Source organism: Rhineura floridana, chromosome 4 (genome assembly GCF_030035675.1).
Source record: "Rhineura floridana isolate rRhiFlo1 chromosome 4, rRhiFlo1.hap2, whole genome shotgun sequence".
NCBI lineage: Eukaryota > Metazoa > Chordata > Lepidosauria > Squamata > Rhineuridae > Rhineura > Rhineura floridana.
The window spans coordinates 205,607,373-205,630,840 of NC_084483.1; the positions used below are offsets into that span (position 1 = coordinate 205,607,373).

A 23,468-nucleotide genomic window follows, 5' to 3' on the forward strand; every position below is an offset into this window, starting at 1 on the left:
ATGGGCAGTTTTCACAGAAGTCGCTGTAGTTACAGCCTCACGGAGGGAAAGACACCTGTCCGAGTTTAATGTCCCTTTTAAATCCTTATCTAGCTTGGTCGACCACGTAATACGAGTTGGACGTACTTCAAACTCTTCATCCAGAGTTGGCTCCTGTTTGGTGTGAATAGGTTGATTGCCACAAAACAGAGAAAGGGCTAAAGGTAGATGGTCACTTTCGGAGCGGTTGTCTACTACACACGAGGAGACTGCATGGAACAAATCATAGGAAACAATGAAAAAATCAATGGTAGATGTTCCAAGACCGGATAGAAAGGTGAATTCACCATTACTATCTCCTTTCACACGTCCATTTACCAGTACTAAATTCAGGTTGTTCAGCATCTGCATAAGGCATAGCCTGGGGTAATAGTATCCTTTGTCTTTCAATTGTCTAGCCGGCACATCTAAGAGCCCATCTATTATCGGCACTGTCTCTGGGAAGCACAAGAAAAGTACCTCGTCGCTCGGGCCTATTCTGGCATTGAAATCCCCCGCAACAATCACTGGGGCTTCAGGGTATATAGCTGTGCTGACTATTGTATACAGCCACTCTTGTGGCTGTATAATAACCCATGTTTATGGTACCGAAAGATGCAAGTAAAGGGTGACTTTAATAATCATTTTATAAGACGTCCTTTGTTGAAAATATGGAATAGATATAAACCAAGGTTTTGTTCCAAAATACCATTATGTGTCTCAAGACAAGAAGCGTTCTATAGAAGAGAAATGGCCGGAAAAGAGAAATGGTTAACTTATCAAGAACTATTAGAAAATGTGCATGGAGAATATATAATGAAACAGAGAGAACAACTAATAAAGGAAGGATATAGTTCTCAATGGTTTGCCTATTTACAATTGTTGGAAAGATATAAAATGGATAAGAAAATGTATGGTTTTGAAATAAGTAAATCTGATTTTGAAATATGTCTGTGTACAAATGATGAATGTATAATTGCGAAAATGTATAACTTTTGTTAAAAATGGAAATGGAAGAAGAACAAGTAAAAGAGTGTATGGTAAAATGGGCAAAAAAATTTGGTTATAACATACAAATGGATCAATGGGAAAGTATGTGGAAAAAAGGATTGAAATTTACACTATGTTACAATCTTAAAGAAAATTTTTATAAAATGATGTATCGTTGGTACATGACTCCAGAAAAGTTGTCAAAAATGTATAGCAATGTTCCTAATGTTTGTTGGAAATGTAAACACCAAGAAGGATCATTTTATCATATGTGGTGGTTGTGTAAACAGTCGTAATCATTTTGGGCACAGATAGGTAGGATGATGCAAAAAATTCTAAAGATAAATATTCAATTAAAGCCAGAATTTTTTTATTGGGTTTTATGGATAAACAAATAGAAAAGAAATATGGAAGAATAATATTATATATGATTACGGCAGCAAGATTATTATATGCACAAAAGTGGAAAATGGAATCAACACCAACAACGGAAAAATGGTTATTGAAATTAATGGACTTAGTAGAGATGGATAAATTGACATGCTTACTTAGAGAAAAATCGACAGATACATTTCTTAAGGAATGGAAGCCTCTCTTAGACTTTTTGCTGAAAGATCAAAATGAAATGATGATAATGGGATTTGATGATTAATTAAGATAGCCTATGGAGAAAAGTGATCTTGTATGTATTAAGGGACAGGTTTGATATATATTATATACTTATAGCTGATCTGCGACAAATCGGAAGTCAAGATTTTTATTGTACTATTATGTTTTTGTTTTTGACTTTGTTTTGTTTTGTTTTCTGAAACTTTGAATAAAAATTATTTAAAAAAAAAAGTTGCCACTGGGTGTCATCTTCTTATTTGATATTACATAAGATGCCTCTTATTTTGGACATAATGGCAGACCATAATGGTGATGCCATACGTCTGTTCCCTGTTATTATGTACTGTTTCCTAAATTAATAAAAATCAGGTTATCTAAACAATTACACAAAGTGTACTCTCCTCGTAAAATACTATATTGAGTTGTAAATTAACATGCTTTATTTAGTAATCAGACTTGCGCCATTGCTTAAGAAATATGTGAAGAACTATAAGTGACAAACTTGATTTAAATCAAGGGTTTCTCTTTGTGATTTAAATCATGTTTAAGATCAATGATTTAAATTGCGTTGATTTAAATCGATCCATCCTGAAAGGTATAGATTAAATAGCTTGAAGTGCTTTTGATCTGGACCTGCTTTTTCCACTTTTATTAATTAGGTTCATTTCCTACATTCCAGAAACCACACAGGTGCCCATTTGAAATACAACCATGTAGAGGAAAACCTCCTTTTGCATAATGTAGTCACCCAAGCAGTTCAGAAAATGTCATCTCTGCCAACACAACCTAGTAGAGATTGTGTACTTGAACTTTCAAAAAGCTTTTAACAAAGCCAGGGGGTGGTATTCAGTGCTTCTCCTACTCAGAGTAGACCGACTGAAGCTGATAGACATGACTAACTTAGGTGCATTACTTTTAATCGGTCTACTCTAAATAAGATTTAGTTGAATACAACCCAGGATTAGTTCCTGTTAATAATCTTGCTTAAGTAGATATGGGGACTGCGTTGGTTTGTCAAAAGGTCTCAAATCCAGATGTAAATTTTGGTCTCATATCTACCCATGAAAACTAATACAGGACCACATTATGTCAGCCACAATCTCAAGGGTTCATTCACCAGCTCATCTTCCTAGGTGATATAGGCTCTCATCTGTCAACAGTGCCTTTCTATAGTCTGCGTTAGATAAACAGGCCAGTTCCTATAAATAAATGGGCACACACCTGACATCAGAATATTCAGAAACCAGGAAAAGAACATTTCATAAGAAAGTAAGAAGAGCCTGCTAGATCAGACCAAAGACCCATCTAGCCCAGCATCCCATTCTCTCGGTGGCCAATGAGATACCCCAGTGGGGAGCCCCAAAGCAGGACCTGAGCTCAAGAGAACTCTCCCCTCCTGTGGTTTCCAGCAGCTTACTGCCCCTGACTATGGAGGCAGCAGAGCTTGGAAAAGTTACTTTTTTGAACTACAACTCCCATCAGCCCCAGCCAGCATAGCCACTGGATTAGGCTGATGGGAGTTATAGTTCAAAAAAGTAACTTTTCCAAGCTCTGGCCGAGGCAGAGCATGGCCATCATTTCAGCCAACCAGAACACTGTGTTAAAGACTTTAAGGTGACCATCCTTGAACAAAATAATTTCAAAGGAACACTCCAGCATTAAACTGTTGAATTACAAGTAATTAAAGACATTCATTTCTACTCATTTGGATATGAACAAGGACAATATTTTCTTGTTCCGCTACAAATGTTAATTTACCCAGCAATGGGTAATATTTTTGTATTATCACCAATTATTGTTGTTGTGAAGGATCACTGTGCTTATTTTGCATACATTTAAATTTTAATTAATTTCACAGACTGTACTTCTGTATGTTATTGCCTTTTAACTCTAGTTTTTACTTTTTTCTCTCCTCTACAACCATGTGTATATACACCAGGCAATTGAGGATTACACTTCAAGCATCTGATGAAGTGGGCTCTGGTCCATGAAAAACTATGCCCAAGGTAGCCTGTGAGCTACATGTGGCCCCCCTAATATGTTTTTGTGCCCCTCAAGACCCCCCATTGTCATTTTTTTAAAAAAAATGGCTGCTGCTATGGATCTTTCACTGTAATGCCAAAAGGATTGTTGTGCCCTCAGCCCCTAAGTTTTCAAAATATGCGATCATTTTTTTTAAATACCATAATAAATTTATTAGTCTTCAGGATGCCACAATACCTTTTTGTTGCTTTAATTACACATATATATGGATGTGGTCTGAACTGATGATGACTGACCAGGAAAGGGATCTTGGGATTGTGGTGGACAGCAATGACCCAACATGCAGCAGCTTTGAAAAAGACTAATTCCACGGAAACATAGGAAGCTGCCTTATATGAGTCAGACCATTGGTCCATCTAGCTCAGTATTGTCTACACTGACTGGCAGCAGCTCTCCAGGATTTCAGATAACAAATCTTTCCCAGCCCTACCTGGAGATGCTGGGGATTGAACCTGGGACCTTCTGCATCCAAATCAGATTCTCTACCATTGTGCTATGGCCCGTTCCCTGAATACATTCTCTAATATGGAATATTAGGGAATTTCTAAGAAAGGGATTGAAAATACAACTGCAAATATTGGGACGACTTTATGCAAATCTATGGTGTGACCACAAGTGGAATAGCATGTATAGTTTTCATGGATGCACCTCACAAAAAGGATAGTGTAAGGGTGAAAAGGGCACAGAAAGGGGACAACTAAAACGATCAGGGGAGTGGCGTAATTCCCCTACAGGAAAATGTTACAAGATCTGGCACTATTTTGATTAGAAAAATATGAATAAAGGGGCCCATGAAAGAGGTGTATTTTACTGATGGTGTGGAGAAAGTAGACACGGTGATGACATTTTTCTCCCTCTCATATAATACTAGAACCCAGGTCATCCAATGAAGCTGAATTCTTGGATATTCAGGACAAACTTAAGCAAGGACATCCTCACACTGGGTACAGTTAAACTATGGGATTTCCTACTGCTTACACAACATGTGCTGATGGCCATCAACTTCGATAGCTTAAAAAGGGGGTTAGACCAAGTCATGGAGGATAAGGTTACCAATGGCTCCTAGTAATGGCGGCTATCTCTAGGCTCAGAAACAGCATGCCTCTGAATACCAGTCTCTGGGGAACAACAATGGCATCTGGTTCGCCACTGTGTGAAACAGTATGCTAGAGGAAATAGGTCTTTTGTATGATCCAGCAGACCTGTTTGTCAGCAGAGCCAATCTGTTATCACAAGCTTTTGGTAAAGGTGGGTTGAGGAAGAAGCTATGATCATAGAATCATAGAATAGTAGAGTTGGAAGGGGCCTATAAGGCCATCAAGTCCAAGCCCCTGCTCAATGCAGGAATCCAAATCAAAGCATTCACGACAGATTGCTATCCAGCTGCCTCTTGAATGCCTCCAGTGTTGGAGAGCCCACTACCTCTCTAGGTCATTGGTTCCATTGTCGTATGGCTCTAACAGTTAGGAAGTTGATGGTGTAAGGCCTCCCTGCTACTTGCCAGCTGTATGTAATGGTAAGTTTATTTTATGGTTCTGCTCCTTGAACGTAGAAGTACAGGAGCTGATGTCACTGAAAATGCTGATGCTGCTGTAGTCATTGTAGCACATGATGAAGGCTATGCTCCCCACAGAGATGTTTAAGACCACCTGCATCTTGTGAGTTTTATGAGTTCAGCTGCTGAAAGATGTTTACAGTGCAGATTATCATAATGAAAAATGTATGACATTTTCTGTCAAAGAGTTTCAATTATAAAAGGTTTTCAATCAAAACTGAAGGGCTGCTTTGTTATTTTTAAGTTGTACCATGCAGTATGTCCTCAGCAGCGGAATCAGCTGAACTTGTGAGTTTCAATAAAACTTGCTCTACTGTGCATGTTCCTCCCTCCCTTTGGGGGTAAAAGTTTAGACTATTTGCACCTTGTGCATCAAATTAAGTCCAGCATGGGGACTCATTATCACAACCATCTAATTAAGAAAATACATCAAGACTCCTAAACATTTATTGGACAATTCCAGCAGGAAGAAAAGGCAAAACCGGCCAGAGAAGAACTAGGAATTAATGGAGATACTTAATTAAATCAATATTCTCAGCAGCATTCACTGGAATCAAATTGTTTTGCATGCTGGATGGCCGTATATGGAGCTATACTGCTTGGAAAATTTCACATTGCATTGCTTTTTATTGTTCTTCTTCTTAGTATTACTACGACTCGAGCACATGTACATGCAGTATGAAATTAGGTGAAAGCAGAAATTAGATGAATATTCTAGGGCAAGGGCTGCATTAGCTCTTATTGCCCTGGTAGCTATGTTTAGTTATTATTGTTTGCAGTAATTACATCAAAAGAATTAGCCATGTTAATTATTGGCACACTAATTCAGTCCTAATTGCTGCCACTGAAAATAGCATCTAAGCGGTATTCAAAAGTGGCACCTTTTAACATAACTTTTGCTTGTAAAGGGAATTTCTCTGGACACATAGGAACTGCATTCCACATCAAACGATGATATGCAAAGAAACATCTACTGTGTGACAGTAAGAGAAGAATTTGGTCTCTAAGTCAGGCTTCTCCTTGAAATTGCATAGGCAATGCTGGCTGAAATCTCAGAAACCAGAAGACAGCTTGAATAAAATGAAATGTAGACATAATACAACTAACTTAAAATGCCTGCAGGAAAAACCTGATGAAAAGTCTTCATCGAGGGCCTGAAGTACTGTAAACCGCCCAGAGAGCTTCGGCTATGGGGCGGTATACAAGTATAGTAAAATAAATAAATAAATAAACAGGGAGGGGATCTCAGCTGGGAGGGAGTTCCACAGAGTTGAGACCACAATACTAAATGCAGGGCTCCAGGTGGATATCAGCCACGCTGCACCTCTGAGCCATGGGGAACTTCTAACAGAGACTTTCCTGAAGGTCTCAGTGATCAGGCAGGGATATAAGAATCGGGTGGTCCTTAATAATTTGGGTCCAGGATATCTTAAGATCTTTGCACCAGCAGGAGCTTCCAAACCAAGCCCAAGGGCAGCTCCGCATACAGCACATAGCAATAATCAAGTCTTGAGGTTGCCAGTGCATATTCCACTGTCAGAAGCAGTATGCCTCTGAATACCACTTGCTGGGGGTCAGAAGTGGGGAGAACTCAGGTTCCGCTTGTAGGCTTCCCATAAGCATCAGGTTGGCGACTATGAGGATTCTAGACTAGATGGGCCACTGGCTTGATCCAGCTGCAGGGCTCTTCTTCATCTTATGAATCCCCATGACCAGGCTGTCCAAGAATAGCCCTAGGTGGCAAAAGGCACTCCTAGCCACTGAGGCTACCTGAGCTTCTAATGAAAGAGATGGATCCAGGAACACCCCCAAACTACAAACCAGTTCTTTCACAACCCCATCCAAAACAGGCAAATGGCCAGTCTCCTGGAAATGGGAACCACCAACTGTGTCCCCCATCTTCCCAGAATTCAACTGGCTCTCATCCAGTCCACCACTGATCCCAAACAATGGTCCAGATCATGCTCACCTTCTCCTGACTCTGACATTATGGTGAAACAGGCGTGCATATCAGCGTATTGAAGATATTTGCCCCCAAACTCCTAATAACCGCTCTCAGTGGCTTCATATAGGTGTTGAACAGCATTGGCAGCATATCATAGCACAAGGACTGTGGGGCTGAGACTCAATCCCCCAATGCTATTCTCTGGACATGGCCCTGTTGGTAGAAATGTAAAACAGTGCCCCCAATGCCCATCCCACAGAGCTGGTCCAGGAGGATGCCGTGTTCCGTGGTATCAAAAGACAGATCAAACAGCAGCAGCAGAGACACAGTCCCTCTGTCTCACTCTCAATGCAGATCATCCACCAGGGCGAACAAGGCTGATTCAGTCCCCAAAATCACACCTGAACCCAGACTGAAATTGATCCAGACAGTCTCTATCCTGCAGATACCCTTGTAACTGCTTTGCCACCAGTCTCTCCACCACATTGCCCAAGGAGGAGGCATTTGTGACCAGGCAGTAGCTACTGTAAACTGCAGGGTCAAGGGTGGGCTTCTCCAGGAGTGGACAAACTACCACCTGTTATAAGGGCAGCAAGCACTACTCCGTCGCAAAGGGATGTGTTCATCAAACCCTGGACCCATCTGTTCACACAAACACACACATCAGTCTGGCTTTCACCCGCCAGGATGGACATGGGTCAAGAGAAAAAGAAGCTGGTCACATCATTGTAAAGGTCCTGTCCATTCAGGCTGAAATCGATCCCATAAGGTATGGGAAGGCACTGTATTGGACACCTTGGCTGGATCTGCAAAATCTATAGCATCCAAGGCACTATAAAGCTGAGCAACTTTTATCCTTAAATTGCCATGCAAAGTGTTCACAGCTGCTGAGTACTCCAGATAGCCGTTCACCATTTCTAGTATGACCAGCCTCCAGGCCATCTGAAAGAACTCTGCTGGACAACTCATTGAGCACACAACGCAAGCAGCAAAGCAGCTCTTCAGTGCCTTCACCAACACTTGGTAGGCAGAACTGTGTGACCTGACAAGCATCCAGTCAACTTTGGAGCAAGATTGCCACCACCTGCACTCTAATCTCCCAGCCTGCTGCACTGTCCACAGCTTCTCAATAAGCCAAGATGCAGTCGAGATCCTGAAGCAGTGGGGAGAACCCACTGTTTGTTTGAGAGAAAACATGTCAACAGCTCTCTTTGTCTCACCATCCCGCAGCGAGATCAGAGCCTCAGCAGGATCACTGGCTCTATCTAAATTTCCTTCATATGTATAATTTATATAGGGCACAGATTTCGGCTTTTTCTTGTACAGAACCTGGACACCCAGGAACATAATTTTAATTTGCTTGTTTATTTAACACAGAGGGGTGGTTCACACGTAATGCTAAACCAGGGTTCAGTGTTATGCGGACAAGCCTCAGAAAGACTGAGCAAAGTGTCAGACTCACACACTTCCTTCCACGTGGCTGGGACAATGCCTTCTACTGAGTTTACTTTCATTTTCAAACAATTTCAGCTTAGCATTATGTTGCAAACCAGAAATACTGAGTTAAAGCAAACAAAGGTTGGTAAAATAAGCCATGGTTTAAAGCTTTCTTGTTTAGCAGCTAACCGTTATTTGTTTTAAACCAGGATTCCTGGTTCGCACAACACAGATTATTGCATGGGAGGCTGAGGAGCAAAGGAGATCACTCTTCTACTTGGGATTGCTGTTGCTGTTATGTGCCTTCGATCACGACTTATGGTGACCCTATGAATCAGTGACCTCCAAGAGCATCTGTCGTGAACCACCCTGTTCAGATCTTGTAAGTTCAGGTCTGTGGCTTCCTTTGTGGAATCAATCCATCTCTTGTTTGGCCTTCCGCTTTTTCTACTGTTTTTCTCAGCATTATTGTCTTTTCTAGTGAATCATGTCTTCTCATGATGTTTCCAAAGTATGATAACCTCAGTTTCATCATTGTAGCTTCTAGTGATAGTTCTGGTTTAATTTGTTCTAACACCCAATTATTTGTCTTTTTTGCAGTCCATGGTAGGCGCAAAGCTCTCCTCCAACACTACATTTCAAAGGAGTTGCTTCTTCTCTTATCTGCCTTTTTCACTGTCCAACTTTCACATCCATACATAGAGATCGGGAATACCATGGTCTGGATGATCCTGACTTTAGTGTTCAGTGATACATCTTTGCATTTGAGGACCTTTCCTAGTTCTCTCATAGCTGCCCTCCCCAGTCCTAGCCTTCTTCTGATTTCTTGACTATTGTCTCAATTTTGGTTGATGACTGTGCCGAGGTATTGATAATCCCTGACAAATTCAATGTCCTCATTGTCAACTTTGAAGTTACATAAATCTTCTGTTGTCATTACTTTAGTCTTCTTGACGTTCAGCTGTAGTCCTGCTTTTGTGCTTTCCTCTTTAACTTTCATCAGCATTCGTTTCAGATCATTACTGGTTTCTGCTAGCAGTCCATATAGCACTTATCATGGTTTAGTGTTGCATGTGGAACAGCCCAGAAAATACTGTTTCCACGACTGCAGAAGACAACGACAAAGGAAGATTCTCTCATTTGCTTAGCTTTTGTTGATGGAAGAACATAAGAAATAGAGAATGATTCCATATACAGGTTAAAAGTGTGGTAGAAATGAGAATTACTGCACAAAGATCAGAAGGCACCAAACTTGCATGTATGTGTCCAAATGCATGAAACAGTTTAGGAACCATAATACAAATCTTTTGAAACAACAACCACAATTTTGTCACAATGAGATGAATTCAGTCCTAGTTTTACTAAACAGAAGGTACTCCAATACTGAAACTGGCCCCATATAGCTGGTTGTTTGGTTTTGGTTTTTGGTGTTTTAAAGAGATGTTGCTAAATTTGTCAGTGTTAAGCTTCTGCAAACCTCCATTAAAAAGCTTTTATGAACAACAGTTCCTGTTTCCATAGAAACAGAGGATCATAATTTCTGTGAAAATATAAAGTCTTTCCAATGCGTTTGGTAGCAATTTTCTCAAAATGACCTCCAGATAATTAACACAATGGTTTATCCCAATCTTTAACTTTTATTTTCTATTAACCAAGCTAATTTTCTCCTTTTAAAAAAAGTAGTGCATTGTTCATCCAAGGCAAAAAGAAGAAGTCCTTCAAACTCTATGATCTTTTCTGAAGAGGCTTTGTGAATGTGGCCTGTTAATGTTTCTGCTCCTATTAACACATTTGATCTAACCTTGTGGAAAATTACATGTATTTATGACCTCTGCATCTTTGCTAAAATAGCAATCAGAAAACCTGCAATGCTAAACCAAATAAAGGGGGAATCGTTCAGTCAGTTTACATCCCATTGAACTGCCTTCTTTTCTAAAATCAAGAGACTGCATTTGCTCAATCAAAATACAACTAAATGCTGTTCTTAGTGGAATAGGAACTAGGGGGTTCACTTTTTGATATACTTACATATCCCCTATTAGTATGGGCAATGAACACAGAGTGCACCACTCCAGTAAAAGGAGAAAAGCAAACGGAAAATATTTATACTAATAAATGTTGCTGACTCTTCTGATGATGCTCTTGCTGCAGGCAATAGAGCCTCTGGGGGAACACAGAAAGGGATGGTACTGAGAGCTATGAAAAAAGGAGAGAGATCCAGGGCTGCAGCTCAGTAGTAGAGTGTATGCCTTGCATACAAATGGTCCCAGGTTCAATCTCCCAGATAGAGCTAGAAAAAACTACTGTTTGAAATCTTGGACAGCTGCTGCCTGTCAGTGAAAATTGTGCTGAGCTAGATGGACAAATGGTCTGCCTCAGTATAAGGCAGCTTCCTATGTTCTTCCTAAAACACAAAGTGGAAAATTGGAGGCCAGGAACATGACTGGAGTAAATCCACCCCACCCCACCCCACCCCCAGGGAAAAGCCAACACAGCTACACGAGAGGTTCAGAGAGGCATGGTTAAAGATGGGCAAACCTTTAGGTCATATTTGTGATTATAAATTGTTGTAGATTTATTTTAAACTGTTGTAACTCACCCTGAGACCTCAGGGTGAAGGCCGAGCAAAAAATTAAATAATAATAAGCCACAAAACCTGGATCCTGCGACTCCAGATACAGCAGCCACTGTCGCAGCATGGATGCCTGTTGGTTCCAAGATGTCAAGCCCTGTGGGACTCAAAGAATACTCTGACGGCACATGGGGGCAGTTGCACTGCTGAAGGTAAAACGGTCCAGCCCTGTAAATTGTATGTATGGGAATCCACTACGGAACCATATGCAAGCCACTGTTAAGCTCTTCAGGGAAAGACTGGGTTATAAGTGTCATAAATACAAAAATAATTGGCTGGGTCACTGTCGGACTCAATCCTCATCATGCCATGGATGACTTTCTGCTAGCAGCTCAGGAATGCCCTTGCTCACTTCTGCTAAGGCTTGCTTGACTTTGCTCGCTCCTTGCCCTCTGTCTATGGACCGTTTAACTCCACTTACAGCTGATCGGCCATTCAAAGTCTGGAATAAGCCTTAGCACAACCATCAGCTCACCCATGTACCTTATTATGAAATTATCCATCGTGCCTATTTCTCGGAGGAGACTCACCAGGATGAGGAAGGGAAGCGACTGACAGCCAGATAGGGTGTGAGGGTTTTGAAGTGTAGGCTCAACAGGCTCAAACCAGGAGCTCTGTACATCAAACATGGGCTCCCTGCATTTCAAGTGGGCAGCTGGTCAATGCAGTGAAATGGGGCATTCAGAAATGTAGCACATAGAAAATGAGGTGTGATTGGCCAGCATAAAGCTCTCACAATGCTGTCTTCCCTCTGAGCAGTCTGACACCAGGGTCACCCTATACTCCCACTGTGCCACTAGACTACTGTCTTTCAGCGTAACTTTTGCCTTTGGCCTGTCTGTTTGCTACCTACCTCCTCGTGATGAATGCCAATCTGGATGACTTTTTTTTTTAAGAGGATTAGGCAAATACAAAGAGAATAAGGCTATCAACAGCTGCTAGAACAAAACAGAGGAGGGTTCTCAATGTGTACAACAACAAAGAGACAAAGTCACAGGAACCAGATGAAGAATAATATTGAATAATTAGACAAAACAGAGAAAGGCCACCAAAAGATAACAAAATAATGACAAACACGGATTATTATACACACAACACTGAAATTATCCAAACAATACAGCACTTGTAAACAGAACAATTATCCAATAAATGTAGGATGAGATCTCCAGGACTGAAAGTTGTTTCATTAATTCTTCAACTGGAGGATTCAGATGGATGGCAGCTAAAAAAACACACACAAATCTTTATTGCCTCGATTTTCTTATAGACTTTCTTCATTTCAGGGGAATATCAGAACTGCAAACCCTGTTGCATTTTATGAGATGCTCCTGTGCATCTGAATGCAACTCATAAGGTTGTCATTCCAATTGCTATGGTCCAATGATAAGGGATTTTCATTCATCAACAGGGATGAATGCATAAAAGCTGCTCACGGAGGGAGAATGGCTAACAACAGCTGTTGCCATGATGGCCAGATTCTGTCTGCACTGTTGGAGGCAGAACACCTCTGAATACCAGTTGCTAGGAATCACAACTGGGGAGAGTGGGGTTGCATTCAGGTCCTCCTTCTGGGCTTCCCATTAGGGCATCTGGTTGGCTACTGTGAGAAGAGGATGGGGGACCAGATAGGTATTTTGTCTGATCCAGCAGGGTTCTTTATGTTCCTGCCCAAGGTACTTTTCCATGCTCAGACCTAAACATCTCAGCCCAGCTTTCCAGAATGCAAATCTAGGGTCCTGGATTAAAATAAGCAGACCAACCACAACTGCCACATTATCCTATTGCATACGTATACTGTATACAGAGAGAGAGAGATTGGTACAAGGGAAGCATAGTACTGATTCTTTCATGAGCTACGTTTTGCCGAAATTAGTGAAGTCTCCAGAAAAAGGAAGAGCTTCCCGTGCAGCGTTTAATGTGCACAAAGGGGCAAAGGAACCCTAGAGTAAGAGGAATTGTCTTTTCCAAAAGAGCAAGCTGGGCTACCTGAAGCCTGGTACGTTTCATAGTGGAGGTAGGGGAAGGAGCAAGACTGCTTGAGGGTCCATCATAAGGAGATGGCGGTGCTGGATTTCTGCCACACCTGATGGGTGGCCAAGGGCAACTTCTGAGACTAAAGACTGTGGATAAAGCTGCCTGAGAAAGTGCAATGAAGTGATGTGCAGGCGGCCAGCCCTGCAAGGCACATGCTGAATGTGTTAAGTTAAGTCTGTGCAGGAAAGGAATGGATACAGTCATTTGGTTATTTTCTGGTAAGCCAATTCATGGATTCTCTGGGGCAACGTCCACTGTTGCCAAGGTATGTTTTTGAGCCTTGCCAATCAGAAGAGTTGTTGCAGCTAAGATCCACGGGTTGGCAATGAACATGCTATATTGCCCACTCAGCTAGAAGACTCCCAGGAAAACAGCAATTCCAACATAATGCGTGAACAGGCTCTGGACACAAATACAAGAAGAAAACATTTCTCTTTCTGGGTCCTTTTTTTCAGAGCAAGAGGATATAAACCATCTCCAAATTCTAATAGATATTGTTCAAGGAGTGCAGTGGCAAAATACATATATATATCAGCACTTATGAACAGGAATGCTTGTTTACATACTATCTTCAGAAAAACAGAGGTGCATGAATAAAGACTGCCACCTCCGCAGCCACAGTTGCTAAAAACATGTAAAAGCCAATATATTCCCAGAATGTAAGACTAAGGATATTTAAACAAACCAAAACAGGCAGCATCTTCACATCATACCAAACTGTAAACAAATAAACAACAACAACAAAAAGGCCCTTGCCCTGCAGATGGGATGGAAGTAAGCAAGCATCATTAGAGGACACATGAGCAGAGATTCTGACAGGTTGAAATGAATTATGCATGCAGCAAAGAATTACAAAAAATGATGCTTGGGTATTTTCAGCTACAAGACAGACACAAACTCAATAAGCCAACCAGAAGCAACATTACAATGGATTAAATACATGGCAGTTTTCTTTTCAGATGCATTCCGTCATTTTGCGGAATGACAAGTCGCCTGAATGTTTTGTTCTGGAATCTACTTATTACTTTTTAATCAAATATATGTTGGCGTGTGTGCGTTGTTGCGTGAAACAGCATACATTACGTTGGAGTTAAGTTGAGCAAGAAACTTCTTCAGAGCATTAGAGCATGTTAAGAGTCTTTATTAAGACATTAAGGCTTTTCAGCAGTTTCCCCCCCCTCTAGCTCTACAGCACATTTCTCTCCAAAAGCAAAAGTAAGACAGCCTCTCAGGTCAGAGGCATGATGCAGAAGGACACAACTCACAGACTGTGTTAGAACTAGTCTATATCTTGATGGTTACCATAACAACGGCCTTCACTGTCCGTTCCCAGACTGGGCAAAGACATAACTCCTCTTAACTTTCAAAACTTTCAGACTTAATGGAAAACTACTAGGCCTCATGCCAACAAGCCCCCCTTTTTCTCATCATGTCTGTCAATTACAAAGAAATCTCAACAATACATCTCCACAATACATAGTCATATGGTAATACATTTCTACAATACCTCTTGCAATACATTTCAGTACATTGCATCATACATTTTCAGTTCAGTACAGTTCAAAATTACATCTCAGTACAGTTCAAAATTACATCTCAGTACAGTTCAAAACTTTATTCACTCAAACTTTGGTTGAACACATGTCAAATAAAGTGTCTCAGGATCCATATCTACAACTTTATTCATTCCAGGACTTGTTATTAATCCCACGGTAAATCTTTCAGGCGGTTTGCCCAAATTTGCTCTTGTAGAGCGTCTTAAAGGAACCAGGGCTTCGGCTCTCTCTGCCCCCCCATTTGTGCTTGTACTTGTGCTTGTGCTTGGCACCGCGTGCCCAGGATCTTCCATTTCCTCAGCTTTTCGTTTCTTTGATCTGCGTTTCCCACAAATGAGCTCATTCAAAGCATCTCTGAGATGTATTTGTGTGCCTTCCACTTTAATGTCAAGATCTGGCTTAAATGTCTGTGATTGTGTTCGCGTTTGTGTGTCATCTGTTCCTGTAAGAATCACTGTCTGCCTTTGATCCCAAGGCTTTTCTGAGACTTTAATGCTTCTGCTCAGAATTAACTGCTGTGTTTCTGGACACCAAACTCTGAAATATGCATTCTGAAATCCCAAAACAAAACCTTGCTGTGCTCTGGGCACAAGCTTGCCCCTCCTTTTTCCCTGTGGAATGTGGACCCAGCACCTTGCCCCGAATTTTTGAATGTGTTCTATTTTAGGCTTTCTGCCAGTAAGTTTCTCATAAGGAGACATTCCAAGTGCACTGTGTAACACCCTGTTGTGAATATAATTCGCATAAAGAATTGCTTCTGCCCAGAAAGAATTCCCTAAACTGCAATCCATCAGCATGGCTCTCATTGCTTCCCCAAGCACCCTATTTTTTCTCTCAGCAGTTCCATTGGAAAACGGGCTAAATGGAGCAGTAAAATTCTGTTTTATTCCCTTACTCTCAAGGAAGTCACCCAATGCTTTACTCGTGAATTCCCCCCCCTGGTCCGAGCGTATAGCCCCCACTGTGGTGCCATGTTGAGTTTCGATTCTCTTAATGAACAGTCTCAGCTTTTGCTCAGCTTCACTTTTATGCTTTAACAGAAAAACATGACAAAATCTTGAAAAATCATCTACCACTACCATGAAGAATTTCGCACCTCCTCGTGAAGCATTTATTGGCCCTGATAAATCAACATGAACTAGCTGGTAGGGAGCTGTTGTGGTTCTCTCAGCCTCCCGGTTTATTGGTGCAATAGTCATTTTAGCTTTATTACATGCATCACAATCCATTAACTGTCCACAATCTTTTAAACGCATGTTTTCACTGTGCAAAGGGGTTTTCTTTATCGTGTCAAGGTTTGCATGCCCCAGCCTTTGATGCCATTCATGGACGCAGCCCTGATGTACCTGTGCCTCAGCATTTAACACAGCACACCCTGCTTGACTGCTCTTTATTACAAACTGTGAATCATTAAGGCTTCCCTGCAAACACACTTGATCTCCCCTCATTATATAACATTGGTCTTTGTGGAACAAAATTGAATAATTACAACTCACCAGTTTGCTCACTGATAATATGTTATGAGCCAATTCCGGAACAAACAAACAATCTGACATTATTCCAAGCTTGTCAAACTTCACCAGACCTTTAGCTTCCACAGATTTCCGTGATCCATCAGCAAGGTGCACAAAATCTTGCACATTTTCTGAAGTGTAAAACAAACGTCTTTAATTAATATATGGCTTGCTCCGCTGTCAAGCAGCCAGTTAATAGGTCGTAAATCTTGAGACTTCTGTTTACAAACAAAGTTCACACTTCCCTGCTTCAAGCCTCCGTCCCTGGAGTTTCGCTTGACTGGACATTCCCGCTGGAGATGCCGTCGATCTCCGCAAACAAAACAAGCCTTCAGCCTCTGTTGCTGCTCCTGTTTATTATCCTTCACCACGGCATTTTTCACCTCTTGCCTCCTGACAGCTTCCATCGACTCGGCTCTTTTCGCCTCCTGTCTCCGCTGCCATTCTTGGGTCAGCTTTTCCTCAATAAACGCAACGTTCAAACCTCCGTCGGGCATGGCTTCGAAAGCCATGACCATATTATTCCAAGTCCCATCGAGTGAAGCCAGGATCAGATAGGTCTTCTGAAGTTCAGAGTGTTCGACGCCTTGGTCTGTCAGCTCAGCAAACAGGCGTCTGAATTCCGTGAGATGCTCACACATGTCACACTCACCCGTGAAGCGCATTTGATAAAGCTTCCGTGCCAAACACAATCTAGATCCCGCAGTCTGTTGCACATGAATGCCTTCCAACCAGTCCCACATCTGTTTGGCGTTTGTAACATCCCTCACGTGTAGCAGTTGAGAGTCTGACAGAGCCAGAAGTATAAAAGCTTGAGCTCGCTCATCGTTCCTAGTCCAAGCCGCTGAAAGGGGTGCAGGGGGTGTACCTTCAATAGCTTCCCATAAATCTTCTTTTACTAGCAAAGCCCACATTCTCGGCTTCCAGCTGCCATAATTCTTTTCATTAAGTCGTTCCATCGGCAAGCCTCCCCCAGACAGGTTTACAGCCATGTTGCTCACCTCCGTCTGGTTCAATCAATCAAGCTGCCCTCTCTGGAACTCCGTCTGCCGTTCAGACCAGCAACTTACTCCCGTGTAATACGCTGTGGATCTGGGCCCATAACCCCTGTTGGCGTGTGTGCATTGTTGCGTGAAACAGCATACATTACGTTGGAGTTAAGTTGAGCAAGAAACTTCTTCAGAGCATTAGAGCATGTTAAGAGTCTTTATTAAGACATTAAGGCTTTTCAGCAGTTTCCCCCCCCCCTCTAGCTCTACAGCACATTTCTCTCCAAAAGCAAAAGTAAGACAGCCTCTCAGGTCAGAGGCATGATGCAGAAGGACACAACTCACAGACTCTGTTAGAACTTTCCCAGTCTATATCTTGATGGTTACCATAACGACGGCCTTCACTGTCCGTTCCCAGACTGGGCAAAGACATAACTCCTCTTAACTTTCAAAACTTTCAGACTTGATGGAAAACTACTAGGCCTCATGCCAACAATATATAGTTGTTTATTTGCATCCTTTCTTTGCCTTAAACCAGCTCAGAAAAGAATTGAACACTTCAGGGCCAAGACCAGCTCCTCACATCTTCGGACAATCGCCAGCACTCTACAACCCTGGCAAAGCCCACTGCTGATGCCTGCCCTAGGCACTCACCATATTATCATCATCATCATTATCGTCATCATTATTAATTGCTCACCCTTCACCAATCGATTCCAGGGAGGGTTACAAAATCTAAAACACAATATTAAAAAGAATTAAAACTCATTTCTGTCACAAGGACAGGGTGGTTTTTGAAATCATACATCTCAGGAGCCAAAGGCCAGGGTAAAGAGCTGTGTCTTTAGCATTCGCCGAAAACTATATAACAATTTAAATTTCTTATAATGCCCTAAAACAGGGTTAACCAATGTAGTACCATCCAGATGTTGGACTCAAATTTCCATTGGCTCCAGACAGCATGGCCAGATACCATGAAATTCAGGAGCAATTGAAATTATAGTTCAACAACTTCTTGGGGGACCACATTGTCTACCCATGCCCCTGATATAGCATTACTCTGCGGCAACGTGAGAAATTTAAATAGCCACCACCATTCTATGCCCACTGGGGGGTTATCATTTCAACTTTACGCAATGCCCTGGAGTGATGCCATTTCAGGGCTAGTCCAAGATATTGTAGAAAATTTAACTGATGGCTCCAAGCTGTTGCTGCTCACCAGTGTCATGAACCTGTAATGGTCATGAGTTATTAGAAATCTGATGACAACACTTTGGTTCCAGTAAGGGACTCTGGGAGATGGTTATAGTCAGAAAGGACAGGCCTTGCCAATTTGCAAAGTTAAGTTTCATTTTCCCAGCTGAAGACGGTTAGAAGAAGCCTTAACAAGCTGCACCTGTTTATCTCTGTTGATTAGCCAGTGCCTGGCACCCAAGGTCATCCTTGGCCTATGCAGTTGGAAAACACCGTTGGGAGGGGGGCCTGAAGGCGCGAAAATGTGAGAAACATCGAGAAGAAAGTTACATCAGTCAATTCCTGATTGGTCAATTAATCTTGGACCGTTAGGATCTTTTTCCCTTAAGTATAGGGCTAGGGACCCACAGCCTTTGTTCTCTGTTCTCTGCCTATGCTGACTGGCACCAGAGTTCCAAACCTTTTCTGCCTTATGGTTCCTGGGGTTGCTTATGGGAAGGCAACCTATGTCTGGTTCCATTGCTTTATGTTGAACATCCATCTCTCTTAGGAGAGGTGCCACGCAACCAACTACCTCGTATGTAAGTAGTTAGGTGAGCTAGTTTATTATTTTCTTGTTGTGTGTATGAATTCTCTTGTAAGTACCTAAACCCCTGTTGGGTGAATGGTCTTAAAGGATTACTTGCTGCTATATGATATGTGCACTTATATATTTTAATAAAGCTACTTCTATTTAACCTGGTGTGTTCATTTGAGAGAAGGGGTGGTTCTAAATTCAGTGTTTTGACCCAACCTCAGTCACTCACTACCAAAGAGGGTTAAGAAGTTAAAAGCTTGGATTTTAAGTGTTAAACCAGAGGTGCCTGGCAAGGAGTGTAACTGTGACTCTTGCCTTTTAGGACCTTGGTTTTATATACCTTCTGGGCTCAGAGATCCCCTGGCTCTGAGTGGACCAGTATACAGGGGTGGTGGCAGCCTACCTTCTACCTTGCAGGGTTGTTGTGAGCGTACACAGCCTTGGCAAGGGTGAAGTAAGAGCTTTTCGGTTCCAGTCTCATTTCCCTAAGGGTGGGGGTCTGAGCCTGATGCATGTTCCCGGGACCCTGAGGGTCGGGCGGGCATGACATGGCTGGCAGTGGTGAGGATCGAAGCCATTCCTGCTCTTAAGTGAACACGCTGTGTGAGATAAGTGCATTGCAGCAAGTTGTAAATTTTAAAGAGACTTCTGACACAATTGTTTGTTACTTTGGGTAGTAAGGTTAGTGCAGAATGTCGCAAAAGATAAAAACCAGATCTCAAAAGAATGGAGCCGAGGATGTGCTCCTGGCAGACACTGCGTTGCCTAGTCAGCTTGTTCAGCTGGAAGAAGGCGCTGCTGCTCTGTCGTTTATGCCTCAGCCTTCTGTGGATGACCAGGAGTTTGTGTCTAAGCAAACTGAGGATAGCGAAGAGGAGGAGGAATCAGATTTGGATGAGGAAGAGCTGCCTAGGAGCATGCAGCGCTACCTGGCTAAGCAAATGAAGCTGTTGTCCCTGCAGTTCAAGGCTATGGAGGAAGATCGCCGGAGTAGGGAAAGCTTTGCTCGTGAGATGCAACAACCGCGAGGAGGAAGACCAGACCTCCATAAAAAATCCTTTCCGACCTTTCGTGAGACAGATGATATTTTTACTTTCTTCCAAGTTTTTGCTCACTCTTGTAGAGATCAAGGTGTGCCTAAAAAGTACTGGATGAGTGCTTTACGCATTAATGCTGAAGGCGAGTTGAGAGAACTGTTGAACTCCTTGCCACTGGAGTATGCCGATGATTTTGACTACTTTTATGCTGTAGCCAAGTCTCACTTTGCGCTAACTTCAGAGGATTGTTTTCGGCATTTGGAAACAGACCAGAAGAAGTCTCGGGAAAGCTTCTCAGCCTTTGCTGCACGGATGGGCAGAAATGTGGAACGTTGGGCTGACACAGCCGAGGCTGTAACCCGAGAGGAGGTTTTAGATCTGTTTGCAAAAGAACTGTTTTACAGACGCCTCCCTCGAGATTTGATGGCTCTGGTCAGAGACCAGCAGCCCCGTTCTCTGACTGAAGCAGGCATGCTAGCAGATCGTATGTTTAAAAACAGAGCTGAAGAAAAGTATACTTTGTTTCGGAGACCGGAGTACGTTCCTGTGAAACCGCTGAGGCGAGAGACCGCAGGTATGCAGAAACCAGGGCAACCGGCGAAGGAAGAGAAAGGGGGGCCTGCTGGCTACTTCAAAGTACCTTCCGCCCGGCCCGAGGCTGCGTTGCAAGAGAAGCCCCGTGGAGAAATAATTTGTTTTAAATGTGGGCAAATTGGTCATAAGGCTAATTCCTGTTCTAAAATCTTGTCTAAGCCCAATCCTGCTGGAAGGAAGAACCCAAAGGTTGCTCCAGTTGCACGTGTGAGAGACTTAACGTCCCCTGGAGCGGAACCTCCTGAACTTTCTTCATGGTCGTCAGCCGAGGAGAATGAAGGAGCAGAATCGGATTTTGTATTTTCTGCCCCAAATTCACAAGACCGTCCTGAGACCCCTCGTGGACCAGTTGTTAAAGCCCTGTCGGTGAGTGTTGTACAAAATATATCCGGGGGCCAAGAGGGAGAAGAAAAGGATGGTTTGCTGCAAGGGAGGGACTGTCCAGAACCTCTTTCATCGGAATGCAAGGAATGGGTTCAAACGCAGTTTTCAGAACCCATATATGTTAACTGTATTCAGGTCATGGGACGGGTAGATTCGGGCGCAGAGCTCTCCAGTGTTGCTGAACACTTGGTGAAACCAGAGCAATATGTCCCTGACTTACAAGTGACTGTCACGGCTTATGGACCCAGGGCTGTGCAAGCTCGTGTGGCCGAGCTAGTGCTTTCATACAAGAATTGGACTGGGCGCCATAGAGTTCTAGTTCATTCAACCAACAGTTTGTGGGACGTTTTGATAGGAACAGACCTGCTCTTCCTGCACCATAAAGAGACTGAACGTAGGGCGGAGAGGGATGCTCTTGCTAAGTCTCAAGTTTTGTTAGACACCTGGAAAGGTAGTGGGAGAGAAGCTAAGGCTTTAAAGGAACGGGCTGTGTGCTTGCCTAAGCCACAGAAAGAAAGTTCGCTTTTGCAGCCCAGGGGAGGGGGGCTGATGGAATGTAAAGTGCCGCCTGTTGGCTCTCAAGGAACTAAGACTGTTCTAAAAAGGAAGGAAAGCCTTCAAGGTTGTAAAAGCAAAACAGAAGTTAACTCGGCTGGTTTATTACCAGCGGAGGAATCTGAGCCTCCTAATAGACATTTAATTATGGCCTGTACCAAGGCGTGTGAATTTGCAGAGGATTCTTTGGATTTGGTTACAGAGAGTCAACAAGCAGGGGGGATAACTGAAATTACCCTGCCCGAAGGTTTGACTCAGGAGCAACGAAGGCAATTAGTTCAAATCCTGATGGACTTTAAACCTATGTTTTCCAGTAAGCCTGGAAGAACTGACTTGGCTATTCATTCCATTAACACCGGGGATCATCCCCCTATGCAAGCTTCTCCGTACAGAGTTATAGGACGAAATGCAGAAGTGGTAGAGAGGGAAATCCAAGCTATGCTGGAAATGGGAGTTATTGAACCCTCTACTAGTCCCTGGTCCTCCCCTATTGTGCTAGTGGCTAAACGGGAAGCTAATGAAGTGCGTTTCTGTGTGGATTACAGGAAGCTGAACCAGATTTCCCAAGTGGATCCGTATCCTTTGCCTAGGATGGACCATTTAATAGAAAGACTGGGAGCAGCAAAATACATCACTACACTGGATTTAACTAAGGGATATTGGCAAGTGCCTCTAGATGGGGACGCTGCTGTGAAATCTGCTTTTGTCACGCATATGGGCTTGTTTCAGTTCAAGGTTCTCCCATTCGGACTTCGAAATGCCCCAGCCACGTTCATGAGGCTTATTAATTCTGTGATTAATGGCCTAGGTGAATTTTCTTGTGCGTATCTGGACGATCTGGCCATCTTTAGCCCTGACTGGAAGTCGCATTTGAACCATTTGAGAATTGTTTTACAGCGACTGCAGGCCGCTGGACTAACCATCAAAGCGCAGAAATGTCAATTTGGTCTGGGAGAAGTTGTGTATTTGGGACACAGGGTGGGGCAGGATTGTGTCAAACCCCTAGAGGCTAAGATCGAAGCTATTCAAAATTGGCCTGTCCCTAAGACCAAGAAACAGGTTCAATCTTTCTTGGGGTTAGCCGGCTATTACAGAAAATTTGCTCCACATTTTAGTAGTGTTGCTACCCCTCTAACTGAACTGTGCAAAAAGACTATGCCAATGCGTGTCATTTGGACTGATAAATGTCAAAGTGCTTTTGATGCTTTAAAGACGATGTTGATAAACTATCCTGTTTTGAAAGCTCCTGATTTTTCAAGCCCCTTTGTAGTTCAGACGGATGCCTCTAACTTTGGGCTTGGAGCTGCTTTGCTCCAGGAAGATGCTGCTGGAGAATTGCACCCTATTGCATACATTAGTAAGAAATTGCTTCCAAGAGAGCGCAATTTGGCTACCATTGAAAAGGAGTGTCTTGCTTTGGTTTGGGCTCTTGATAAGTTACGCCCGTACCTATGGGGACGTCATTTTCAATTGCAGACAGACCATTCTCCTTTGTGTTGGTTGAACAGGATGAAAAACTCCAACCAAAAATTGTTACGTTGGAGTCTGGCCCTTCAAGATTTTGATTTTACAATTCAGTTCATAAAGGGGCGTGATAATATAGTAGCTGATGCTCTATCTCGCCTATCTGTTCCAGTTGACTGACATTTGATTCATGCTCATTCCACGGACTGATTTCCCGGCTCTGATGACCTCTGGACCGTTTTTAGACCTTGTTTTACTCTTTTACGCTTTTAACATGTTTTATGGACTTTTTAAAGATTTTACGGCTTATGACCTTTTTTGAACTTGGACCAGTTTTGGAT

At 42.6% G+C, this 23,468-nt stretch overlaps 2 protein-coding genes across 3 annotated transcripts in view; one reads left to right on the forward strand and one right to left on the reverse strand.

Annotated features, from left to right (window-relative positions):
• MSRA (methionine sulfoxide reductase A) overlaps positions 1 to 23,468 on the reverse strand; it is a 296,741-nt gene that overhangs the window by 223,968 nt on the left and 49,305 nt on the right. The window lies entirely within an intron of this gene.
• On the forward strand, positions 20,371 to 22,369 carry LOC133384563 (uncharacterized). The gene is made up of 2 exons (XM_061626500.1): positions 20,371 to 21,090; positions 22,209 to 22,369. Exons 1-2 carry the CDS (start codon positions 20,443 to 20,445, stop codon positions 22,251 to 22,253), a joined length of 693 nt encoding a protein of 230 aa, XP_061482484.1. The 5' UTR covers positions 20,371 to 20,442; the 3' UTR covers positions 22,254 to 22,369.